Source organism: Borostomias antarcticus (genome assembly GCF_949987555.1).
Source record: "Borostomias antarcticus genome assembly, chromosome: 19".
NCBI classification, from domain to species: Eukaryota; Metazoa; Chordata; class Actinopteri; order Stomiiformes; family Stomiidae; genus Borostomias; species Borostomias antarcticus.
In genome coordinates, this window is record NC_140252.1 from 14819994 (window position 1) to 14840621 (window position 20628).

Genomic DNA, 20628 nt, shown 5'->3' on the forward strand with positions numbered 1-20628 from the left:
CAGTGTCAAAATTGTTCAGAGTTGTTTGATGTTTGTTTTATTTAAATATCAAACCCTTAGCCACACGTGGGGGTGTGGGCTTTGCCAACTGAAACAATTTTATCCAACTTTTGTAGCTTTTGGTTCAACGAAAAGCTATGCACATACAACAGAGAACAAAGAATCACGTCTTCCGCAAATCAAGGGTTTCTCCATTGCAGTAGTGTTGGAATCCAGTCTTACTGTCAAGTGAACCTTGAGTATGCAGAGACCTCAGCCACGTTCGTCCACACCAGCCGACAAACTACACCAAGCACATGACAGCCAGCTCAACGTTTTAATGAAACAGTGGTTTTAATTGCTGGTTCAAGAGGTTTTACTACTTGGTTTAGTAGCACAATGAGATTCACCTATGTTGTCTACCAGCCAGCCAGTCAGTCAGTTACCAGCTTCTGTGGATTTTACTTTTTTACTCTAAACTGTTGAGTATTGTGAGTGTTAACGGTTAATCTTGAAGTGTTTTACTCAGTAAAGTGTTTTTTTTGTTTGTTTTTTTACAATACAAGGTTCATTGGTGAGCTGTTACAGTTGAAATCCTCATAATAACCATAGTACAGTATGTATTTTACCAAATGGAATGCTTTCTACAGAATGTTCTTCACCTGCACAACTGGGATTATCCGAAAACAATACCACTATTGTACACAAGTACAGGATGTAGTATAGACATGCATACGATACTGTTATATAGGCTACTGCAGTGACATAGCCTACCCTACCATCTCACCCTGACCAGTTAAAACAATCCGGTTAGAACCCGTAAGGTAACTCTGCGGACTAATTGAAGGGTTAATGAAGCTGCTGGTGATGAGTGTGGGCGCCTGTTTAATCATTAATCATCAAGATGTTGTCTTTACTGTAACCAAGCGCTCTCTGGACTAGCTTTACCTGTCCTGTATCTCCAAGTGCATTTCATGAGGAGCGAGTGTCGTCGTCTTCTCATAAATGAGAATGTAACGTCTGACAGTAGGACTCTGGGCTGTGTCAGTATTCATCATTCTCTTTGACCCGAAAGTCTCAGATGAACTCTACACAGTTGAGTAGGCCTATGGCGTCTACTCTTGATATTATTTTGTGGACGCTGTGCGTAGGCTAGTTTGTGGGAAGGGCTGGCCCGCCTTTTCCCACTGAAGACGTACTGTGCCTGTACCATGGATGTATTCTAAAAGCCTCACAACAAACAAACAAACGAAACACCTTCTGTATGTTATGTGGCCTCTGTGTGGGGGAATCGACCCCACAGCCTTGGTGTTTGTAAGCACCTTGCACCAACCAACCAACCAAGTGAGCCGTCGCTACGAGGACAACGACGGCGTAAGCGGGAGAAACTACAGCAGAATCACTGCATCCCACAGAAACAGCCCTATGCAGGCCCCGTCAGCTCGGACAGACAGAAGGACGCCCATGTAAAGGGAGCCTTAGAGCGCCTCTCCAGTTTCCTGCCCGACGACGGAGCGATTTTTGTATCGAATGTTTTGAGTCCAACAATGACTAGATAGAACCCTCCTGGACGGAATTTACCACACAACCCTCTGTTGACGCAGCGGGTCGGATCAACTGTAGCATGTGCTGTTGTAATAAAAAGTGATTTATGTTTTTAGCGACGTGTCTCACTGTCGTTTCTTTCATTCATACAGGAGAGACGAGACACGAGTTGTGAAACGACTGGTCGTGGCTGAACGTCTATAGAGAGAACAGCTCCAGTATGACTGAACGTCTATAGAGAGAACAGCTCCAGTATGACTGAACGCCTATAGAGAGAACAGCTCCAGTATGACTGAATGTCTATAGAGAGAACAGCTCCAGTATGACTGAATGTCTATAGAGAGAACAGCTCCAGTATGACTGAACGTCTATAGAGAGAACAGCTCCGCTAGGACTGAATGTCTAAGAACAGTGGAAGTTTGTGGGCTATATTAGAGAGAACAGCCCCAGTATGAATTACTGTTCCGAGAGGAGCTCTGATGTCTGTTCAGGGTGACATGTCTACGATGTGCTGATGTGTGTGTGGCATGCAAGGACACCAGCTTAATCAAATGCATTCTTCATTTTTCATCTGCTGCAGTTCCGGTGAGGCTAACATAAAACACACACACACACTCATCACATCCTCAGAGAACAAAAGGAAAATACAGTTACTGTTGTCTTAACATTCCTCCCTGTCTGTCCTGCAGCTGAGTCAAGTGAGAGAGACTGTGTGTGTGTGTGTGTGTGTGTGTGAGAGAGATAGTGTGTGTTTGTGTGTGTGAGAGAGCGAGGGAGTGTGTGTGGTATGCAAGGACACCAGATTAATCAAATTAATCCTTCATTTTTCATCTGCTACAGCCATAGATAGGCTAACATAAAACACATACACACACAGACAGATCACATCCTCAGAGAACAAAAAATACAGTTATTGTCTTAACATTCCTCCCATGACTGTCCTGCAGCTGAGTCAAGTGAGAGGATGTGTGTGAGAGATAGTGTGGTGGGGGTGAGAGAGAGGGAGAGAGATAGTGCATATGTGTGTGTGTGTGTGTGTGTGTGTGTGAGAGAGGGAGAGAGAGAGAGAGAGGGGGGAGATAGTGTGTGTGTGTTGTGATGCTCCAGTGATCGCCCCGCCAGCGCAGAGAACTTTGCTTTCATCCCAGAACAAAGCAGCACCACACAGGCTTGGCTGGTGTCAGCAGAGCCTCTCTCCCTGCAGGACCTGACTGGAGTAACAACGTGTGTGAGATTCTCTCTCTCTCTCACACGCGCACACACACACTCATTATGTAATCACATTCTCAATGCCACCACAATACACCCCCCCCTCTCTCACACACACACACACACACACACACACACTATTACCCCCACTCCACAAAACCTCTCTCTCTCTCACACACACACGCACGCACGCACACACACACACACACACACACACACACAACTTTATCCACTCCCAGTAGGTGGTGTAAATCAAAGAGCTCTCTTGTATCTCTTTTTTTAATAAAAGGCTTTAGAACAATTCATGATGTGCACACAGCGCAGAGGGCCTGTCCTTAGCCTTCTTCTGGCTGACCCGCGAGACAAGAGGATGTGAGGCCTTGTCTCACCAGATCCCCCTGAACACCTGATAAGGCCTGCCAGGATGGACATCCCCCTGAACACCTGATAAGGCCTGCCAGGATGGACATCCCCCTGAACACCTGATAAGGCCTGCCAGGATGGACATCCCCCTGAACACCTGATAAGGCCTGCCAGGATGGACATCCCCCTGAACACCTGATAAGGCCTGCCAGGATGGACAATAATGACATCTTGCCCGACAGCAGCCTGTGTTCTGCATTAAGATGGTATGCCGCTGGTGTGAGCTCAAACCAACCGCACGTCTTCCTATACTGTGAGGACAGAAGTGCCCAACAGGCAGTTGGTTTATACTTTATAGTGTCCACACTCCCTAAATTCCATCAGATGGTTTCTAAAACAGAGCGTTCAGGACGAAGCGACCGTTTGGCAGATATATGAACGACCAGGCAACGCAGACTAACTCGATCAAGGCCTCCAAATTCCTGCCGTAATCTCACTAGACTAGGAAAATAGAGTAGAGGAATTCCATCACACACACACACGCACACACACACACACACACACACTCTCTCTCTCTCTCTCACACACACACACAGCCTACCAGCATAACAAGCTTAACCAATTATGGTGGACTTTGATAGCCAACCATTTTAATTCAATATTCTGATTACACATACAAGGGATTTGTGCTCTTGCGCCGGGCGGTTTAATGCCTCGCTGTGTAGAGGTCATCAGTGAACTCAGGACAGAGAGAGAAATTCCCCCTCTACATCCTCCTCAAAATGTCTACATACACCTCAAAGAGTGTACAGTATCCACAGCATTAGGGTTATGTCGAGAGAAACAGTCTGTCAGCAACACTAGGGTTATGCAGAGTGAAACAGCCTGTCGGTAACATTAGGGTTATGTAGAAACAGCCTGTCAGCAAGACTAGGGTTATGTAGAGAGAAACAGCCGGTCAGCAACACTAGGGTTATGTAGAAACAGCCTGTCAGTAACACTAGGGTTATGTAGAAACAGCCCGTCAGTAACACTAGGGTTATGTAGAGAGAAACAGCCTGTCAGTAACACTAGGGTTATGTAGAGAGAAACAGCCTGTCAGTAACACTAGGGTTATGTAGAAACAGCCTGTCAGTAACACTAGGGTTATGTAGAAACAGCCCGTCAGTAACACTAGGGTTATGTACAGAGAAACAGCCTGTCAGTAACACTGGGGTTATGTAGAAACAGCCTGTCAGCAACACTAGGGTTATGCAGAGTGAAACAGCCTGTCAGTAACATTAGGGTTATGTAGAAACAGCCTGTCAGCAACACTAGGGTTATGTAAAGAGAAACAGCCTGTCAGTAACACTAGGGTTATGTAGAGAGAAACAGCCTGTCAGTAACACTAGGGTTATGTACAGAGAAACAGCCTGTCAGTAACACTAGGGTTATGTAGAGAAACAGCCTGTCAGCAACACTAGGGTTATGTAGAGAGAAACAGCCTGTCAGCAACACTAGGGTTATGTAGAGAAACAGCCTGTCAGTAACACTAGGGTTATGTAGAGAGAAACAGCCCGTCAGTAACACTAGGGTTATGTACAGAGAAACAGCCTGTCAGTAACACTGGGGTTATGTAGAAACAGCCTGTCAGTAACACTAGGGTTATGTAGAAACGCCTGCCTGAGTTTGGGTTCACTGCTTTTTCATCAAATGTAATTTGTCATTTACAATTAATTATATTACTGTATTTTGAATATTATTGCACACATGTTTACAGAGCTCCATGATATGAAGAAAAACATCAACATCTTCTATGAGTCGTCTCTCAAGTCACCTTTATCATCAGCAGCATTCAAGCACAGTGAATGTCATTCAAATCGTTAAAAACACCATATATTCTGTCTTTTGATAATCCATATCTTACACCAAAGCAGAATATCAAACACGGAAAAAATGTACAGTAATTATAGAAATCCAATGTAAACATCGCTGCTCCAGCTGCACCTCGACACTTTTAAAAATGTGTCGTATGACACAGTATCGCAGAGTTCGCACGTGTGGTCCAAGTGAGACTGCGCTTCACCTATACCATGGTAGCTAGGGGTCGCTAGCTGTATGGTAGCTAGGGATCCAGACTAACAATGTTCACTGGTGTCACTCATTTTCAGCTAGTGGCACCAGCACATTTGGCACCAAAACTTTGCCGCAACGCCTCTGCTGCTTACTTGGGGACCCAAATAAGCCTTTTTCACACCAGACCTATGAAGAGATTTGTAGATTTGCATTGAAACCACACTGCTTATGAGCAGATAAGGTGTAACAATGGTGCATTATACTGTAAATATTCAACCGCAAATTGATAGTTTGTTAATACCACGACTAGCCTATGGTGAGATCATGTCCAGTCTCAAACGTCGCCTAAACTTCTGTTGCACTCGGATCTTGCTGATACCGTTCATTTTGCCGATACCGTTCATTTTTGTTGACGGGTTCCAACGTTTCGGCCTTATTGATGCTGATGGCGGGTTCCACAGACAGCCAACTAAAGAAGCACGGGGCTTCTTTGAAATGAGTGCATGGTCATAAGAAGTAAATCATAGCAGGATAACAACGTAAATCACACAACGGTCCTGCTTGATCAAGTCACGCTTTTCGAATTAAGATTAAAAAAAATAAAATAAAAATATAAAAATACAAGACTACTTGAATCTTGACTGGCTTGACTCCACTGGCACTGGTGCAGCCAATGAAAGATCTCAGTTGAACTGGACAGAGTAATGCAACATATTTAGTCGCACTCCGGAGCCATAATACAGGAGTTTGATCACATTTTGATCTTAACCTTCGATACAGCAAACCCATACGGCACAATGTGCCCCGGTGATGATCATGATGGCCTCTACAAAACACGGTCAGCGTGGCACCTCCCGTGTTCGTCTGTGAGGTGCGGCACGGCACTTCACCAACCGCACGCTGGACACTCACTTCATCTGTCCAGAGACACACAGACAGGGACTACAGTATACTGATTGATGAGTCTATTGCTGCTCGCTGGTGGTGAGGTGTGTGTGCGTGTGTGTGTGTGTCTGCGCGTTATTCCATATTCAGGGTCAAGGGCAGAGCCGGAAGCGTGCGAGGAGGGGAAGGTGGTCAGACGAGTGGTGCTGATTCGGCAGCCCGTTGACCTCCATCAACTCCGACAGTCCAACCAATCCCAGTCGGCTTAAGAGCTGCAAACCCCGCCCATCGGGAGGTGGAGCCACCCTATTGCATTCTGGGAGAAATAAAACGCATGAAACAAAACGTCATCTAAGGTGACGTGCCGAAGTTCATTTTGAATAATGGCGCCATGGCGGGCAGAGAGATTGTGAGTGTACCGGTTTGCATGTGTGTGTGTGTTGCATGTACCTGACTGTGTCTATGTGTGTGTGTGTGTGTGTGTGTGTGTACCTGCGTGTGAGGCCACATCTCCAGGTCCAGGTGTGTAGAGGATGTAGTCCACGGTGATGGCGGTGCGAGAGTGACAGGTGGTGATCTCCGGTCTCCCATCATGCCTCAGGAAGTGGGAGTAAGCTGACGATAGCCTCAGACTGTGCTCTATCCTGGAGCTGGACACGGACACACACACACACACACACAAACACGGAGATGGAGGAGGAGAAAGAAGCAGAAGGAGCTGTCATCCCAGGTCTTTAGACTCCTATCTAAACGGAAGACAGTTCTCTCAGGCTCAGACTACTGCAAGTGTGTGTGTGTGTGTGTATCTGTGTTGTGTATGTGTGTGTTTGTGTTTTGTGTGTGTTCCTGTAGTGTGTGTGTAGCCGTAGCCGTATGTGTGCGCACAGGGTGTGTCTAGTGCAGTAGCTAGAGGCAAGGTGCATGTGTACCTGCCATCTGCTTGCAACCCTCTCGTTTTACTGGCCACGTTTTACTCGCCACGGTAACTGGGGGTCTCGCGACTCCGGGGCGAATCGGCATGGGATCTCGGAGCCACAGCGGTCCCCAGAGGTCTCACGCTCAGGCCCACATGAAGCGGACACGCCCTGGCGTGGACTGACCGCCGTCCCGCTGCCTTGTCTAGGAAGACAAGGGCTAGGGGGGCGCGCCCTGTTGAGGCGAGCAACATGCCTGGCGGCGGCACACGGTAGGCGGTCTCCCGGCAGAGTGGAGCTCCGGGTCCCGCCCTCTCAAGGAGAACTTACTGCACGGCAGGGGGGCGGGAAAAAGCAGCACAAAGACCAGCTCGAAGACCGCCGTGAAGAGGCGCGGCCTGAGCCCGACCCAGCTGGAGGACACGGCCGCTCGCCGCTCCACCTGGCGGCGGCTCTGCTAACGAGGAGCGCGTGAGCTTGTGGAGGAGCGGGGTGATCGACCGACCAGGAGACGTGAAGCCTGTGCTGCGTCCACACCCCCAGTCAGGGCTCTCACCTGGTCCGTCTGTGGCAGGATCACGGATCGGGCTCCGCAGCCACAAGAGGACTCACAAGTAGCAGAGGAAGGATTGTCATCGTCGGACACGATGGACAACCTTAAGCAAGCGAGCAGTGTATGTGGGTGTGTGTTGGTTGGTGTGTGTGTGTGTGTGTGTATTTGTGATGTGGGCATGTATGTATGTATTGTTTCAGTTTCTGTTGTGTGTATTGTGTGTGTGTATGTTTCTATGCCTGTGTGTTGCGTGTGTGTGTGTGTGTGTGTGTGTGTGTGTGTGTGTGTGTGTGTGTGGTGAAGGACTGACCAGTGGGTATCTGCCGTGGCCTGAGCTGGCTGGTCCTGAACAGAGAGGCTGGAGATGCTCTCATCCACATCTGGGAGGACAGACACAAATATATAAATATAGAGACACAGAGGTACATACACAGAGAGAGACACAGAGGTACATACATACAGAGACACACAGAGGTACATACACACAGAGAGACACAGAGGTACATACACACAGAGGTACATACACAGAGAGACACAGAGGTACATACACACAGAGAGACACAGAGGTACATACACACAGAGAGACACAGAGGTACATACACACAGAGACACACAGAGGTACATACACACAGAGAGACACAGAGGTACATACACACAGAGAGGTACATACACACAGAGGTACATACACAGAGAGACACAGAGGTACATACACACAGAGACACACAGAGGTACATACACAGAGAGACACAGAGGTACATACACACAGAGAGACACAGAGGTACATACACACAGAGAGACACAGAGGTACATACACACAGAGACAAACAGAGGTACATACACAGAGAGACACAGAGGTACATACACACAGAGACACACAGAGGTACATACACACAGAGAGACACAGAGGTACATACACACAGAGACACAGAGGTACATACACACAGAGACACACAGAGGTACATACACACAGAGACACAGAGGTACATACACACAGAGACACACAGAGGTACATACACACAGAGAGACACAGAGGTACATACACACAGAGACACACAGAGGTACATACACACAGAGAGACACAGAGGTACATACACACAGAGACACACAGAGGTACATACACACAGAGAGACACAGAGGTACATACACACAGAGAGACACAGAGGTACATACACACAGACACACAGAGGTACATACACACAGAGACACACAGAGGTACATACACAGAGAGACACAGAGGTACATACACACAGAGAGACACAGAGGTACATACACACAGAGACACAGAGGTACATACACACAGAGAGCCATTGAGAGATTCATACACACAGAGATATGTACATACACATAGAGAGAGAGACAGAGATCTGTACATACAGAGAGACACAAGAGGGATACATAAGCACATAGAGACACAGAGAGATACATCCATCCAGACATACACACGCGGCAGGGTTACCTGTAGGCTGGTACTGACACCGCTGGCTGATGCCCAAACAGGGAGGCCAGATGGGGGTAGTGAGGACCCTCTGGGCCCTGGAGTTCTCCTCCTGTCCTGAAACCTACACACACACACACACATACACACAAACGAGAATATGATAATTGGTGTTGAACATGCCTATGGGGGTAGGGGTAGGTTTTGGGTGGGATGGGGGGGTTGATATGAGGGCAGTTGTTCTCACCCTGGCTGTAGGCATGCCCTGGTACTCCAGACTGGGTGGAGGTGAGTGAGTGAGTGTTAATAGGGGGGTAGGGGGGGTGATATGAGGGCAGTTGTTCTCACCCAGGCTGTAGGCATGCCCTGGTACTCCAGACTGCCCGTTCTTAGGAAGGAGTAGAGGGGCGACGAGGGGACGGAGTTCAGGTCGCCGCACAGCACCAGCGGACAGAAAGTGCCGTCGGGCAGGCGGGACACGCGGCAGACCTCGGCCAACAGCAGCGCCAGCTGGGCCAGCTTGATGTCGCCGCGCCGGGGGTTGTACAGCAGGTGCGTGTTGGCCACGCACAGGGGCGGGGCGGCGGACGAGGACGAGGAGGAGGGTGGCTCCGAACGGCCAGCCGGGCCCCGGGGCCGCAAGAGCAGGACCAGCGCCACGTTGTCGCGGTCCAGCAGGGGCACGCCGGGCCGGAGGAACTCCACCGGGTGGCTGGAGACCAGGGAGAAGCGGTCCCTCTTGAAGACCACGGCGCAGCCGTCCGGCTTCCTGCCTGTGCGCCGCTTGTACTCGCACTGGTAGCCTTCGGGGGACGGGGACGGGACGGTAATCACAGCATGTCATTAACACTGAGATTAACACTGAGGGAAGACCAACAGTTTGAGGAGAACTTGATAGAGTCCGGAAGTCTTATCAGTCAATCTAAGGTTAAATCCATTGGGTGATTTTCCTCAACGTCCGCATGGCCCCATCTAGTGGTCGTAGCATGTAACAGCCACTAGAACACAGTCCTGCCTCTCGTATGGACAGCACCAGAACAGTAGGGAGAGGGGTTAGATGTTGTGAGAGGAGGAGAAGGGCTTTGGGTACCTAGAGCTTCCAGGGCCGGTCTGATCTGCTCCTCATAGTGGTTCTCCTGCACCTCCTGCAGACACAGGATCTAGAGGGAGACAAACGGTGGCTGAGATTACACACAAGACAATTTTACATGACATTACACTTTTAAGCAAAGCAACTTTTAACCAAAACCATAATTGCGTGTTACGTAGGAAGTCAGTGTACTACTACTCACCAGAACTTACAAGTGCATCACCTTTCTAAACAAGTGACTAAGAACATAATCTAGTGCAAAACCCAAAGTGTAAGAGTAGCAAAATATAAATACAATGATGTCATATAAAAAACAATGATATCAAATACAATGATATCAACGACAAAGACTCACTCACTCACTCACTCACTCACACGCTCACACGCTCACACACACTCACTCACTCACACTCACTCACACTCACTCACACACACACACACACACACACACACACACACACACCTAACCCTTACATCGGCGTTGTGCTGCCGCAGCTCTCGGAGCAGGTTGGCGAGCCGGAAGCCCCAGCCCAGGATGGCGGTGGGGCAGTGCTGGTACAGGTAGGAGTTGTCGTGGAGGAGGTCCTGGGACAGGATGTTGTAGGTCAGCAGGGAGAAGTCGAACGGACGGCCACTCGTCCGCTGGGACCGGTGGCGGGCGTGCTGGTTGCTGAACTCCTCCCACACTCTGTACAGAGCTGGAGAGGAAAGAGGAGAGAGGGGAGGGGAGAGAGAGACCAGAGGGATGAGAGAGAGAGGAAAGGGGAAAGAGGGAGAGGAGAGGGGAGAGAGGGAGAGGAGAGAAGAGAGGGAGAGGAGAAGGAGAGGAGAGAGGGAGGAGAGAAAGAGAGGGAGGGAGAGAGAGAGAGAGAGAGAGAGAGAGGGAGAGGAAAAGAGAGAGAGGGAGAGAGAGAGAGAGAGGGAGAGAGGGGAGAGGAGAGAGGGGGGCGAGCAGAGAGGGAGACGGAAGTTAGCTAGGCAAACTCACAGGGAGTCATCCGTCAGTCACGGGGTTAGCTTTGCAACGACGGACGACACTGGGAAGTCTAGCCAGTACCCACGTCTGGGAGCTGTCCTTCAGGGACACAAACATCTCTCTAAGAATGGGTTCAAAGGTTAAGTCTCGCTGGTGTGGACTGCACGTACACGGGGTCTGACGCGAGGGTCTCTGCGGGCTGGCGCCGGGCTTCTGGGGGCTGTCCGGGGGACTCACGCCCGGCGGAGGCGGCTCCCTACTGGGGCTGCTCTTGAAACAGCGGCTGTGGTCGGTAGCAGCAGCAGCGGCGCCGGCACCGCCAGCCCACCGCGGTACCTCCCGTCTGGTGGGAGGCGGGGGCGGCTTGGACTGGTCCCCCGCCGGTCTCTCCTCTGCGCTCCGCCTCCGCTTGTGCGGAGGTTCCCTGCCGTGCGGGGGCTCCTTGCTCGGGTGCTCCATCAGTGCGCCAGAGAGGTGAAAAGCCCTCCGAGGGAGGCTTTCCGATAGGCTAAGCGATAGCCCCGGAAGGGATGGACGTGTCTCGCCACTGCTGTGGGGGTCTAGAGGTCGGAAGGCTCTGGAGAGGCGCCGGCTGAGGTTGAACAAGGGTACCGGCGCACCCGGCAAACATGGATACCGGGGGAGGTGCGGCACACTCTTCCAGCCGTCAGAGAGGGTCAGTGATAGGGAGGGCCAGTTGGAGCCGGACGTGGTCAATCGTCGGAGAAACATGTGTCGACTGGGTGAAGAAAATGGACAAGACTCAGTTAATAATAGCAAGAGGTCTAAAACAAGAGGCGGTATCTAGTCGGACACCTGCTGTCCCTAGTCATCCTCCAAATCCCGTATTCTCCCACACGCTCTTCCCGAACGAGGTGAGCGCTTCACCAGACATGGTTTAACTTACAATAGCTTAACATAGCTTGTTCGCTAGCGTTGATTAGCTGGTATACCGGGCTGCCGTCAAGTTAGATAGCTAACATTAAGCCAAAATAGAGGTGAGCTCAAAGTTTAGGATAACTTACATTTCGTTTGCGTTTGAGAAGACATATCTACTTTAGTTTAGGCTATAATTTCGCTACATATCGTTACGTGAAATATAGACAGAAAACAATGACAAGCGCAAAAGACGTCACTAAGTTCTACGTCATAATCAGCGGTCTTGTTCTACGTAGTTGTAGTTCTTTTTCATCACTCGGCTCATCCAGATATCAGATAATGATTGGAAACGAACTACACTTCCCAACGGTGTACCGTACGGTGGCCGAGGTAGATCATATATGTAAAACGGACGACATCGTAAACTACCAATGTCACTGATAAGTTAATTATGACTGTAACGAGCGATCATATTTATTATAAAGGAGAAACAAACGCTTCATTGCGTACAAACGCACTCGACACACAGCGAAGACTCTTCCCCGAACCAAAACGATAAAAGGCACACGTAGGCTAAGGCTACAGCACATACAGACCTGCGCGTGGTCCCGGTTCCAGAAGAAAACAGCACGCTACGGCATTTTCCGAGATCAATGGTCAGTCGTCAGGATACAATCGGTTGCATAAACAGTCCTCTAGGGCATTCGCCTTCTTTGCGCTAAGACCAATAGCTGCCTCTGTCGTTGCTCTCTAAATGCAAGAATGTGCAGAATAGCGCGTCCTCTGAGTTGCGGGGTGTCACTGCTGCGTGGGAGACTCAAGTGGTACCATCAGCATCTGATGAAATATTTAAAAAGTTGATGTTGAATAATTTAAAATAACAAAAACTTAAAACGCTTAAATAAATATAAACACCAGGGTGCAATAACAAGGACCAGGGCTGTACATTGCGACATATATGTCGCACGTGCTATGAAAAAAAATGTCTGTGCGATTAATTTATTTGCCCTGTAGCACGCGTGCGACAGACGGCGAGCCGCTTGTATGTATCGTTAGCGTTTTTTTCCGTGTTCAAGCCGGGAGGACGAGTGAGGTGAAATGAAGTGAGAGCAGTCAGGTAGGCTAGTCTATAGCTTCCCCCGGGCCAGTAAACTCTGTTCGGGCAAGTGCCTCATGCAGTTGTCTGATTGGACAAGTAAAAAATAACCTATAGTTGAAGTGTGATAAATATGTAACGTTATCTAAAAAATACAGTCTAGAAACACGACGTGGTGCTACACATGCACCCAGTAGCCTAGACTGTTTGAGCCGAAGCGAAGCCTCCATAGCTTACACACTGCTGTCTGTCAGTCAGCAAACATAATTTGTCAAGGAGACTTCCCACACCACAAGCGCGAGTAGCCTACAACATGCGAATCAGAGGCGCTGCCCTGACTGACTGATTGAGCGACCGTCTTTTTGGCTGGCTGAACCGAAACGACAATAGCTTCGCGTTAATGTTCCTCCAGCCACCTAAAGGTGCCAGTCAAAGCAACAGCAAATGCAACAAAATATCAGTTAAGCGTAGCCTAATCTAGCCTATTATTTATGTAAGCTATGTAAAAAGGCAGTGATTGTGGTAGAAGAAGGCAGGACCATCACAGAGTTGAGGGACAGGTGAGAGAGGAGAGGATAGAGGTTGTTGAGAGGAGAGCAGGAGAAGAGAGAGGAGAAGGAAGGGGACAGGGCAGGATGAGAGATTAGAAAGAGTGATGATTTAGAAGCAATGAGTATGCAGTTAAGCATCAAACATAACTTTTTTAATTAAATAAAACATTCTATCTATTATTCTCACCCCATAACTCAAAATTAAATATTTCATGTAGGCTAAACATGCTGTTTCAGTATACTTTTCAATTATACTGTATATGATTTTGTTATTTTCATTCTTTCATTCAAGTCACCAGAATACAGGAAACTAGGTCTCTGAAACTTTTTGGGGGGAGGACGCCCAGACCCCCGCTTTGGTATAGAAATCCTCCTTATTTTGGCTGTCTTCAGCTTGGCACCACCACACCAAGACATCAATTCCACAGGAAACACTGGTTCCTTGTTCAGATCATAAAGAAAAACCCAAACAAACGAGCAAAGGAAAAATATGTTGAAATTATTAATGAAAAAGAAGATAACCCAAATCATGAAGACACCGCAAAATCAAAAGCCGGGAAAACCTAAAGATGCTTGTCTGAAAACATTTGTTATTATTTAATATTGTATACGTACAGTAACATCCCTTTCCAGGTGGTTTTAAGTGATGAACTGCATAACTTGTGTTCAGTAGAGGTGATAATGGACATTTTATACCTGTGCTACAACTTTCTGGCTCTGTGCTACAGAACCATCAACCCCTGTAGCACCAGTGCTATGTGCTAAAAAAGTTAATGTACAGCCCTGCTTTACTATGTAATGTTATGGCTGTGGGTCGCAACTCCTCACAATCAGACCAACTCCAGATGTTTTTGCAAGTGCCTTTGGTCAGGGACACTGACAGGAATATCCTAACATGCATGTCTTTGGTGTTGGGTGGAAACCGGAGCACCCGGAGGAAACCCACGCAAGCACAGGGAGAACATGCAACTCCACACAGAAAGGACCTGAGACAAGCGGGATTCGAACCCACAACCTTCTCTCAACCTTCACCCACCCTTTGAGGCAACCACAAAGTCACTCACTACCCCAAATATCCTTTGCTAGTGTGTATAAGTGATGAAATGCATTACTTATTGTTTTTAGAGGTGATAACGGACATTTTAAAATTGTGCAAAAAAAATTTGGCCTGTGCTACAAACTTTTGGCCTGTGCTAAAAGATTTTGGCCTGTGCTACAAATTTTTTACCTCTGTAGCACCAGTGCTAGGAGCTAAAAAAGTTAACGTACAGCCCTGAGGACACATTCATTTTCAATCTTTATTTGCATGAAATATCGTCAAAAGATGTGTGCGTGTGTGTTGTGTGCATTATTACTGCATATTGTATAATCACCATTTCAGTTTTTAAAAAATGAAAAGAAACTGAAACTGTGTTTTTTCTCTCACAAATCTTAAATAAGAATATCAAAATCAGTCATCTGCATCACAACTGCCTGTCCCAAACCCCACCGTAGGGACACCTCCAATGAGATGATGCTCACCACTGAAATAGCGTTCTGTAGGTACAGTTACAGTAGATGTCTTGATTAAAACGTCCACATCTGAAGCGGAGACGCGCCACATGAGCTTCAATGACAGCGATGACAAAGACAGTGTAAAATATTGTCTGTAGTTTCTCCAACAGCAACAGCTCAAACCAACTACCCCCCACCCACCCCCCCATACACACACGCACACACACACAGACACACGCACTCACACTCAGGGCTGCTTGGTGTTTGGTACCTTGTTACCATAGACCTCCAGCCACACAGTCCGCAGTCCGTGACATCTTTGAAAAGACCTAAGTCTCAGTCATTAAGCTGAGGAGAACCTCCTCTTCATTCTCTCCCTCCCTCCCTTCCCTCTCTCTCTCTCTCATCTCTCCTTCTCCAAGCCCTCGGCTACAGTAGCCTAGAAGAAGAAGAAGAAGAAGAAGCACTACAGTTGTAGTTCCTGAGCGCTGGGAAGAAACTCTGTCTCCCGAGTGCAGCCTGCGGGGTGGGGTCAGGGGGTCATGAGAAGGGCACCTCCCATCTCTGGGTGTAGGCGGAGAGTTCGCAGGGGCTGATGACCAGCATGCGGCTGCTGTCCAGGCCGTCCAGGGCCATCTCGCTGTCCAGACAGAAGTGGGAGGCCAGGTGCTCCAGGTGGGTCCCTGACTTCTGCCAGCGCTGGCAACAACAAAAACAACAACAAAAACAGCTTCAGAACATGATAAAACAACATCAACAAAAGCTGCACCGACAAAAGATGTTTATTAATAATAATGGTTATATATATATATGATATATATATATATATTTTATATATATATATCTATATATATATATCTATCTCTCTCTATATATATATATATATATATATATATAAAATGTTTAACAGTCACTCACAAATCTCTGTATTAAACATGGCAAAAACGTGGCATTTAACGGCTCAAACGTCAACACTACCGGTTGCCACTAGATGGAGGTCTTGCCTCAGGTTCACCAGCTTTTCCGTCCTAAAGTAGTTTTTTCTTATTAGCGCTGAATTTCTTCACCTTTCAATGAACCTTTCAATGAACAAACAACACATGAGATTTTCTCTCATCCTCTGCAACCGGTGTCAAACGTGTGTGTGTGTGTGTGTGTTTGTGTGTGTATCCCGGACGGGCTAGATAATGAGAGCCTGGATGCGGAGGCGTATCAGTCATGCATCTGACAGAGAGGATATGAGAGAAAGAGAAAGAGAGAGAGAGAGACAAGCTTTGTCTGCGGGTCTTCAGAGCCGGTGAAGAGAAACGCGCCTCTGCGCCTTTGTAGCTCTGATCAAAGGATCATAGGACTCGTCTCTTGGCTTGATGACAAGCTTCTTTTTTCTTGTCCCTAAGTGCCGTGGCGGTGGGGGGGTGCACTTTTAATTGAAAAGAGAAAAAATAATTAAAACTAAATCAATTAGTATTCTGATCCTGCAGCGCCTCAGTCATTCTTGTTACTGGCTGTTGAGGCAGTTAGAGACACACTTCCTCCTCCTCTTCTCTCTCTCTCTGTATCTCTCTCCTCCTCACTTTCTCTCCTCATTATGCATCTCTCTCTCTCTGGCTCACCCCCCCCCCCTCTCTCGCTCAGCCTAGGGGCCTTATAAGAGCAGCTCTAATTAGATATCATTCCTGTTCCCTTCCTTCTCTCTCCCCTCCCTACCCTACCCCCTCTCCTCTCCCTACCCTCTCCTCTCCTTCTCTCCTCACCTTCTCCTCACCCTCTCCTCTCCCCCCCCCCATGTTTTCCACAACCTTCATCATTATCTGCAGTAATGATTTAGCAGGTCTGCAGCCTCCAAACAAAACAACGAACAACAATACAAAGCAAGCATCACCACAGCTGCTTGTTGTCCAAAACATCGCCCACCACGGTGTGCCGTGAGCAGCTACACTGTACCTGTTTGTTGTTTAGCGTTGTTTACGGCTGTTGTTTATAGTTTTTGTAAGGACAGCCGTAAACCGGGGGTCATCCTGCTCTACTGAGCAAGCGGTTTGAGTATTCCAACAACAGGGAGAGTGTAAGAAACAGGGACATGCTGCCAAAATTCTGTACAGTGGAAACACTAATTTTCAGATTCAACATCTGTAGATATCCATTGTCGCCGTGCTAAACTCGGACCGGTATAGCTCCTGGAGGCGGCATCAGTAACATGCAAGCCGAGTTTAATTCCTGGAGGCAACAGCAGTAGCAGCATGTAAGCTTAATATATTTCCTGGAGGCAATATCCTTAGTAAAGCTTGCCAGCAAGCATTAGTATATTTCCTGGAGGTAGCGACGTAGCGTCGGTAACATGGGGGGGCTGAGTTGTGTATGTAACACCTCATCCAGCACACATCAGGGAAAGAGAGACGTAGCCTGGGGTACACCAGAGGAGCTGGCTGCTCTCTCTCTCTATCTCTCCCTCTCCCCTTCTCTCTCTCTTTCTCTTCCCTAACCCCCCGCCTCTCTCTCTCTCTCTCTCTCTCTCTCTCTCACACACATTCTACCCCCCCTCTCTCTCTCTTTCTCTCTCACACTCTACCTCTCCCCTACCCTCTCTTTCTCTTCAACTACCCCCCGCCTCTCTCTCTCTCACACTCTACCTATCTCCTTCTCTTTCTTTCTCTCTCTCTCTCACACACACTCTACCCCTCTCTGTCACTCTCTCTCTCTGGGAGTGCAGTCCGGCTGCCCCCCCCCCCCCCCCTCTCCAGTGCCCCAGGGCTGCTGTCGCCAGGACAGTGTGTGTGTGTGTGTGTGTGTAAGTGAGAGGTGATTTATGGTGTGTCAGAGATGTCTCTCTGCTCCTTTGTGGCACGGGGCAGCTGAGGCGGCCTGTGTGTGTGTGTGTTTATATGTATATTATTTGTGCATGTGTGCGGTTGTGTGCATGTGTGTATTTGTGTATATGTGTATTTGTGTGTGTATGTGCGAGTGCATATGTGTGTGTGCTTCTGTGTGTGTGTGTGTGTGTACAATTGTATTTGTGTGTATGTGCTTCCTTGTGTGTATGTGCTTCCGTGTGTGTGTGTGTGTGTGTGTGTGTGTGTGCGTGTGTGCGTGCGTGCGCATGGGTGTGTCACAGAGCCGCGGAGATATCTGTGATGTGAGCTTCAAAAGGGTTCAGGCTCAACGGGGGTGCCAGAGCAGAACTTGTATTTGTTTGTATGTATGTGCTTCCGTGTGTGTGTGTGTGTGTGTGTGTGTGTGTGCGCGTACGTAAAGTTCCACGAGCGATTGACCTACCCTCCAGTTTCCTCGGTTTAAAAAGAAAACGACCTAGTGGTAAATTGGATACCAACGCAGCCGGCTTCGGCGTGAACTCTGACCGGCCGGAACTGAACGACCTCAGCGACCGGACCCGCCAGCTGCAATGGAGGCGTGCCGACGCTGAGATGGAGAACGTGTCAGAGTCGGTGATCACAGACCGTGCGCCGCGACGGAACGTCACGCGTGCTCCCCACCCTAGGCGTGCGCGCGCCTCCTGGCGTTGGACGGGGCTTCGGCTACAAAGGAAGCTCGCCCGCCTCCCGCTCGCCGACCAGTCTGCGTCCCGCACAATTCGAAAAGAACGCAGCAGTTGACGAGGAAATCCTCATCTTCGCGGTTAAAGCACGTCTCCGAGTGTTCCCAACCAAACTCGATTTCCATCTGGTTTTTGGCAAGTCCAAAACCATCTGGTATCCCAATATGCATAACTCCTTCTGTTTACATCATGGACAGCATCAGATTAATAGAGTCCATGTCCCACATTTTAAACGCCGCTTTTACAAAGGTCTGTTCATAGCCAGAGCCGAAAGAATTGTTGACATAACCAAGGACGTGTCATCTGCCCTCCACCCCTCTGTTGTTAAACGTAAGAGCTCCGCCCTGAAACCGCAAATGTTCCAACGCGACGCAACCCTCATGTATTTTCAAATGTACATGCTAATTCGCCAGATGCCATTGAATGAATGAATGTCTTTATTGTCATTGTACAAGTACAACGAAATTGGATGAGCAATTGTGATTGATGAGGACCACGCTGAGGAAGTAGGCTGTGCTTTAAACTCTAGTTTAGAGGAGGCTTTTCTCACTGAACAGTTAAAGTACCAGCCGCTGGTACAGGTCATTATACAGCTAGGCTACAAGTGTCAGATAATTATGTTTATATTTGGCAGCCTGGGCCATGTCCATAGGTTAGTAGTCAGAGGCCTGAGGATTGTGGGGTTGACCGAGTGTGAAGCGAAGCAGACTACTAAATATTGCTCAGTCTCCTCCATTATTGGCAGCTGCTGCATTTGGAGGAGAGGATGTTTTCTGTACCCATAACTCCCCTGGGGTTAGTGGTATTTTCTCTATGCTTACTTATCATTATTATGTATATTGTACCAGTATGTATGTGTATGTACTGTATGTGCATGTAAGCATATTGTGTACATCCTAGATGCTTGCTCATATCTATAAAATGTGACACTTGTTAAGCGAGCCATCAACATCATAGCAATGGAACTATATTTGGCCCGCTGCAATGTATTTTAAAAATGGACCTAAATAAAGAATTCAGAATGTGTGTGTAATTGTATTTGTGTGTATGTATGTGCTTCCGTGTGTGTGTGCGTGCATGCGTGCATGTGTGTGTGCGTGCGTGCATGTGTGTGCGTGTGTGCGTGTGTGGAGGTGTGTTACCTGTTTTCCGTCCCCTATGTTGCAGGGCAGCAGCTGGACCTGCGAGGCAGGGAAGGTGGTGGACAGAGACAGGCAGTGCTGCTGCTGGCGGATCTGCTGACCGTGCGTGTAGATCCACTCCTGTTACAACACGCGGTACACATCAATAACACGTTAGTACGCTATAATATCACATGCATAACAACACGTTCATAGTAACATATTATATCCCTTCGGGGAAAAATAAAGTTTCTGTCTGTTTGTCTAATAACACAATTAAACATTAATATCACATGCATTACATCAACAACACAGTAATAGTAACACCTTAATGTGTTATTAAGTAATGCCTTAATAACACATTCATATAAAAATCAATCAATTCAATACCAAAAAAATCAAAATTCAATACATTCATATTGTGTGTGAGTGTACAGATGCTCAGAGTATATACAGTATACAGTATTGTACATACTAACAACATGCTAGTGATAGACAGCAACACTGCTGACAGTAGCAGGAACATGGGATCACAATATTCCTCTATACTGGCAACGTTTTTTACTCTGGGAGCCCCCCCCCCCTCCCACACACACACACAGCCCTGCACACACACACACACAGCTCTGCACACACACACGAACAGACACACAGACACACACAGCCCTGCACACACACAGCCCTGCACACACACGCGCGCACACACACAGCCCTGCACACACCAGTACCCACGCCTCCAGTGCATCTGTCTCAGGGAGCAGACACGCTCTGGAGGAACATTCCATACATCATGAAATAATAAGAGTGTGTCTCGGAGGAACCCGACTGGGAATATTATTACTGAGCTGGCAAACTGGGGACTGACGGACGGACGGACTGACACACATTCACTCACACACAAACACACACACACGCACGCACACACACACA

The 20628-nt window shown here is 48.1% G+C and overlaps 2 protein-coding genes across 3 annotated transcripts in view; both read right to left on the reverse strand.

The window, feature by feature from the left end:
* Positions 1-5138: 5138 nt before the first annotated feature.
* Positions 5139-11463, reverse strand: angel2 (angel homolog 2; the record flags this gene model as incomplete). Its single annotated transcript, XM_084454016.1, has 11 exons — positions 5139-6352; positions 6529-6686; positions 7015-7150; positions 7281-7404; positions 7507-7606; positions 7814-7883; positions 8960-9062; positions 9287-9741; positions 10029-10098; positions 10503-10726; positions 11175-11463. 11 exons carry the CDS (start codon positions 11461-11463, stop codon positions 6189-6191), a joined length of 1893 nt encoding a protein of 630 aa, XP_084310142.1. The 3' UTR covers positions 5139-6188.
* Positions 11464-15438: 3975 nt separating this feature from the next.
* galnt14 (UDP-N-acetyl-alpha-D-galactosamine:polypeptide N-acetylgalactosaminyltransferase 14 (GalNAc-T14)) overlaps positions 15439-20628 on the reverse strand; it is an 82225-nt gene continuing 77035 nt past the window's right edge. For both annotated transcript variants that reach the window (XM_084453934.1, XM_084453935.1), the window contains exons 14-15: positions 19720-19839; positions 15439-15723 (exon numbers count right to left, since the gene is read on the reverse strand). In XM_084453934.1, coding sequence (XP_084310060.1) covers positions 15565-15723; positions 19720-19839 — 279 coding nt within the window. In that variant the 3' untranslated portion in view covers positions 15439-15564. The remainder of the gene's footprint in view (positions 15724-19719; positions 19840-20628) is intronic.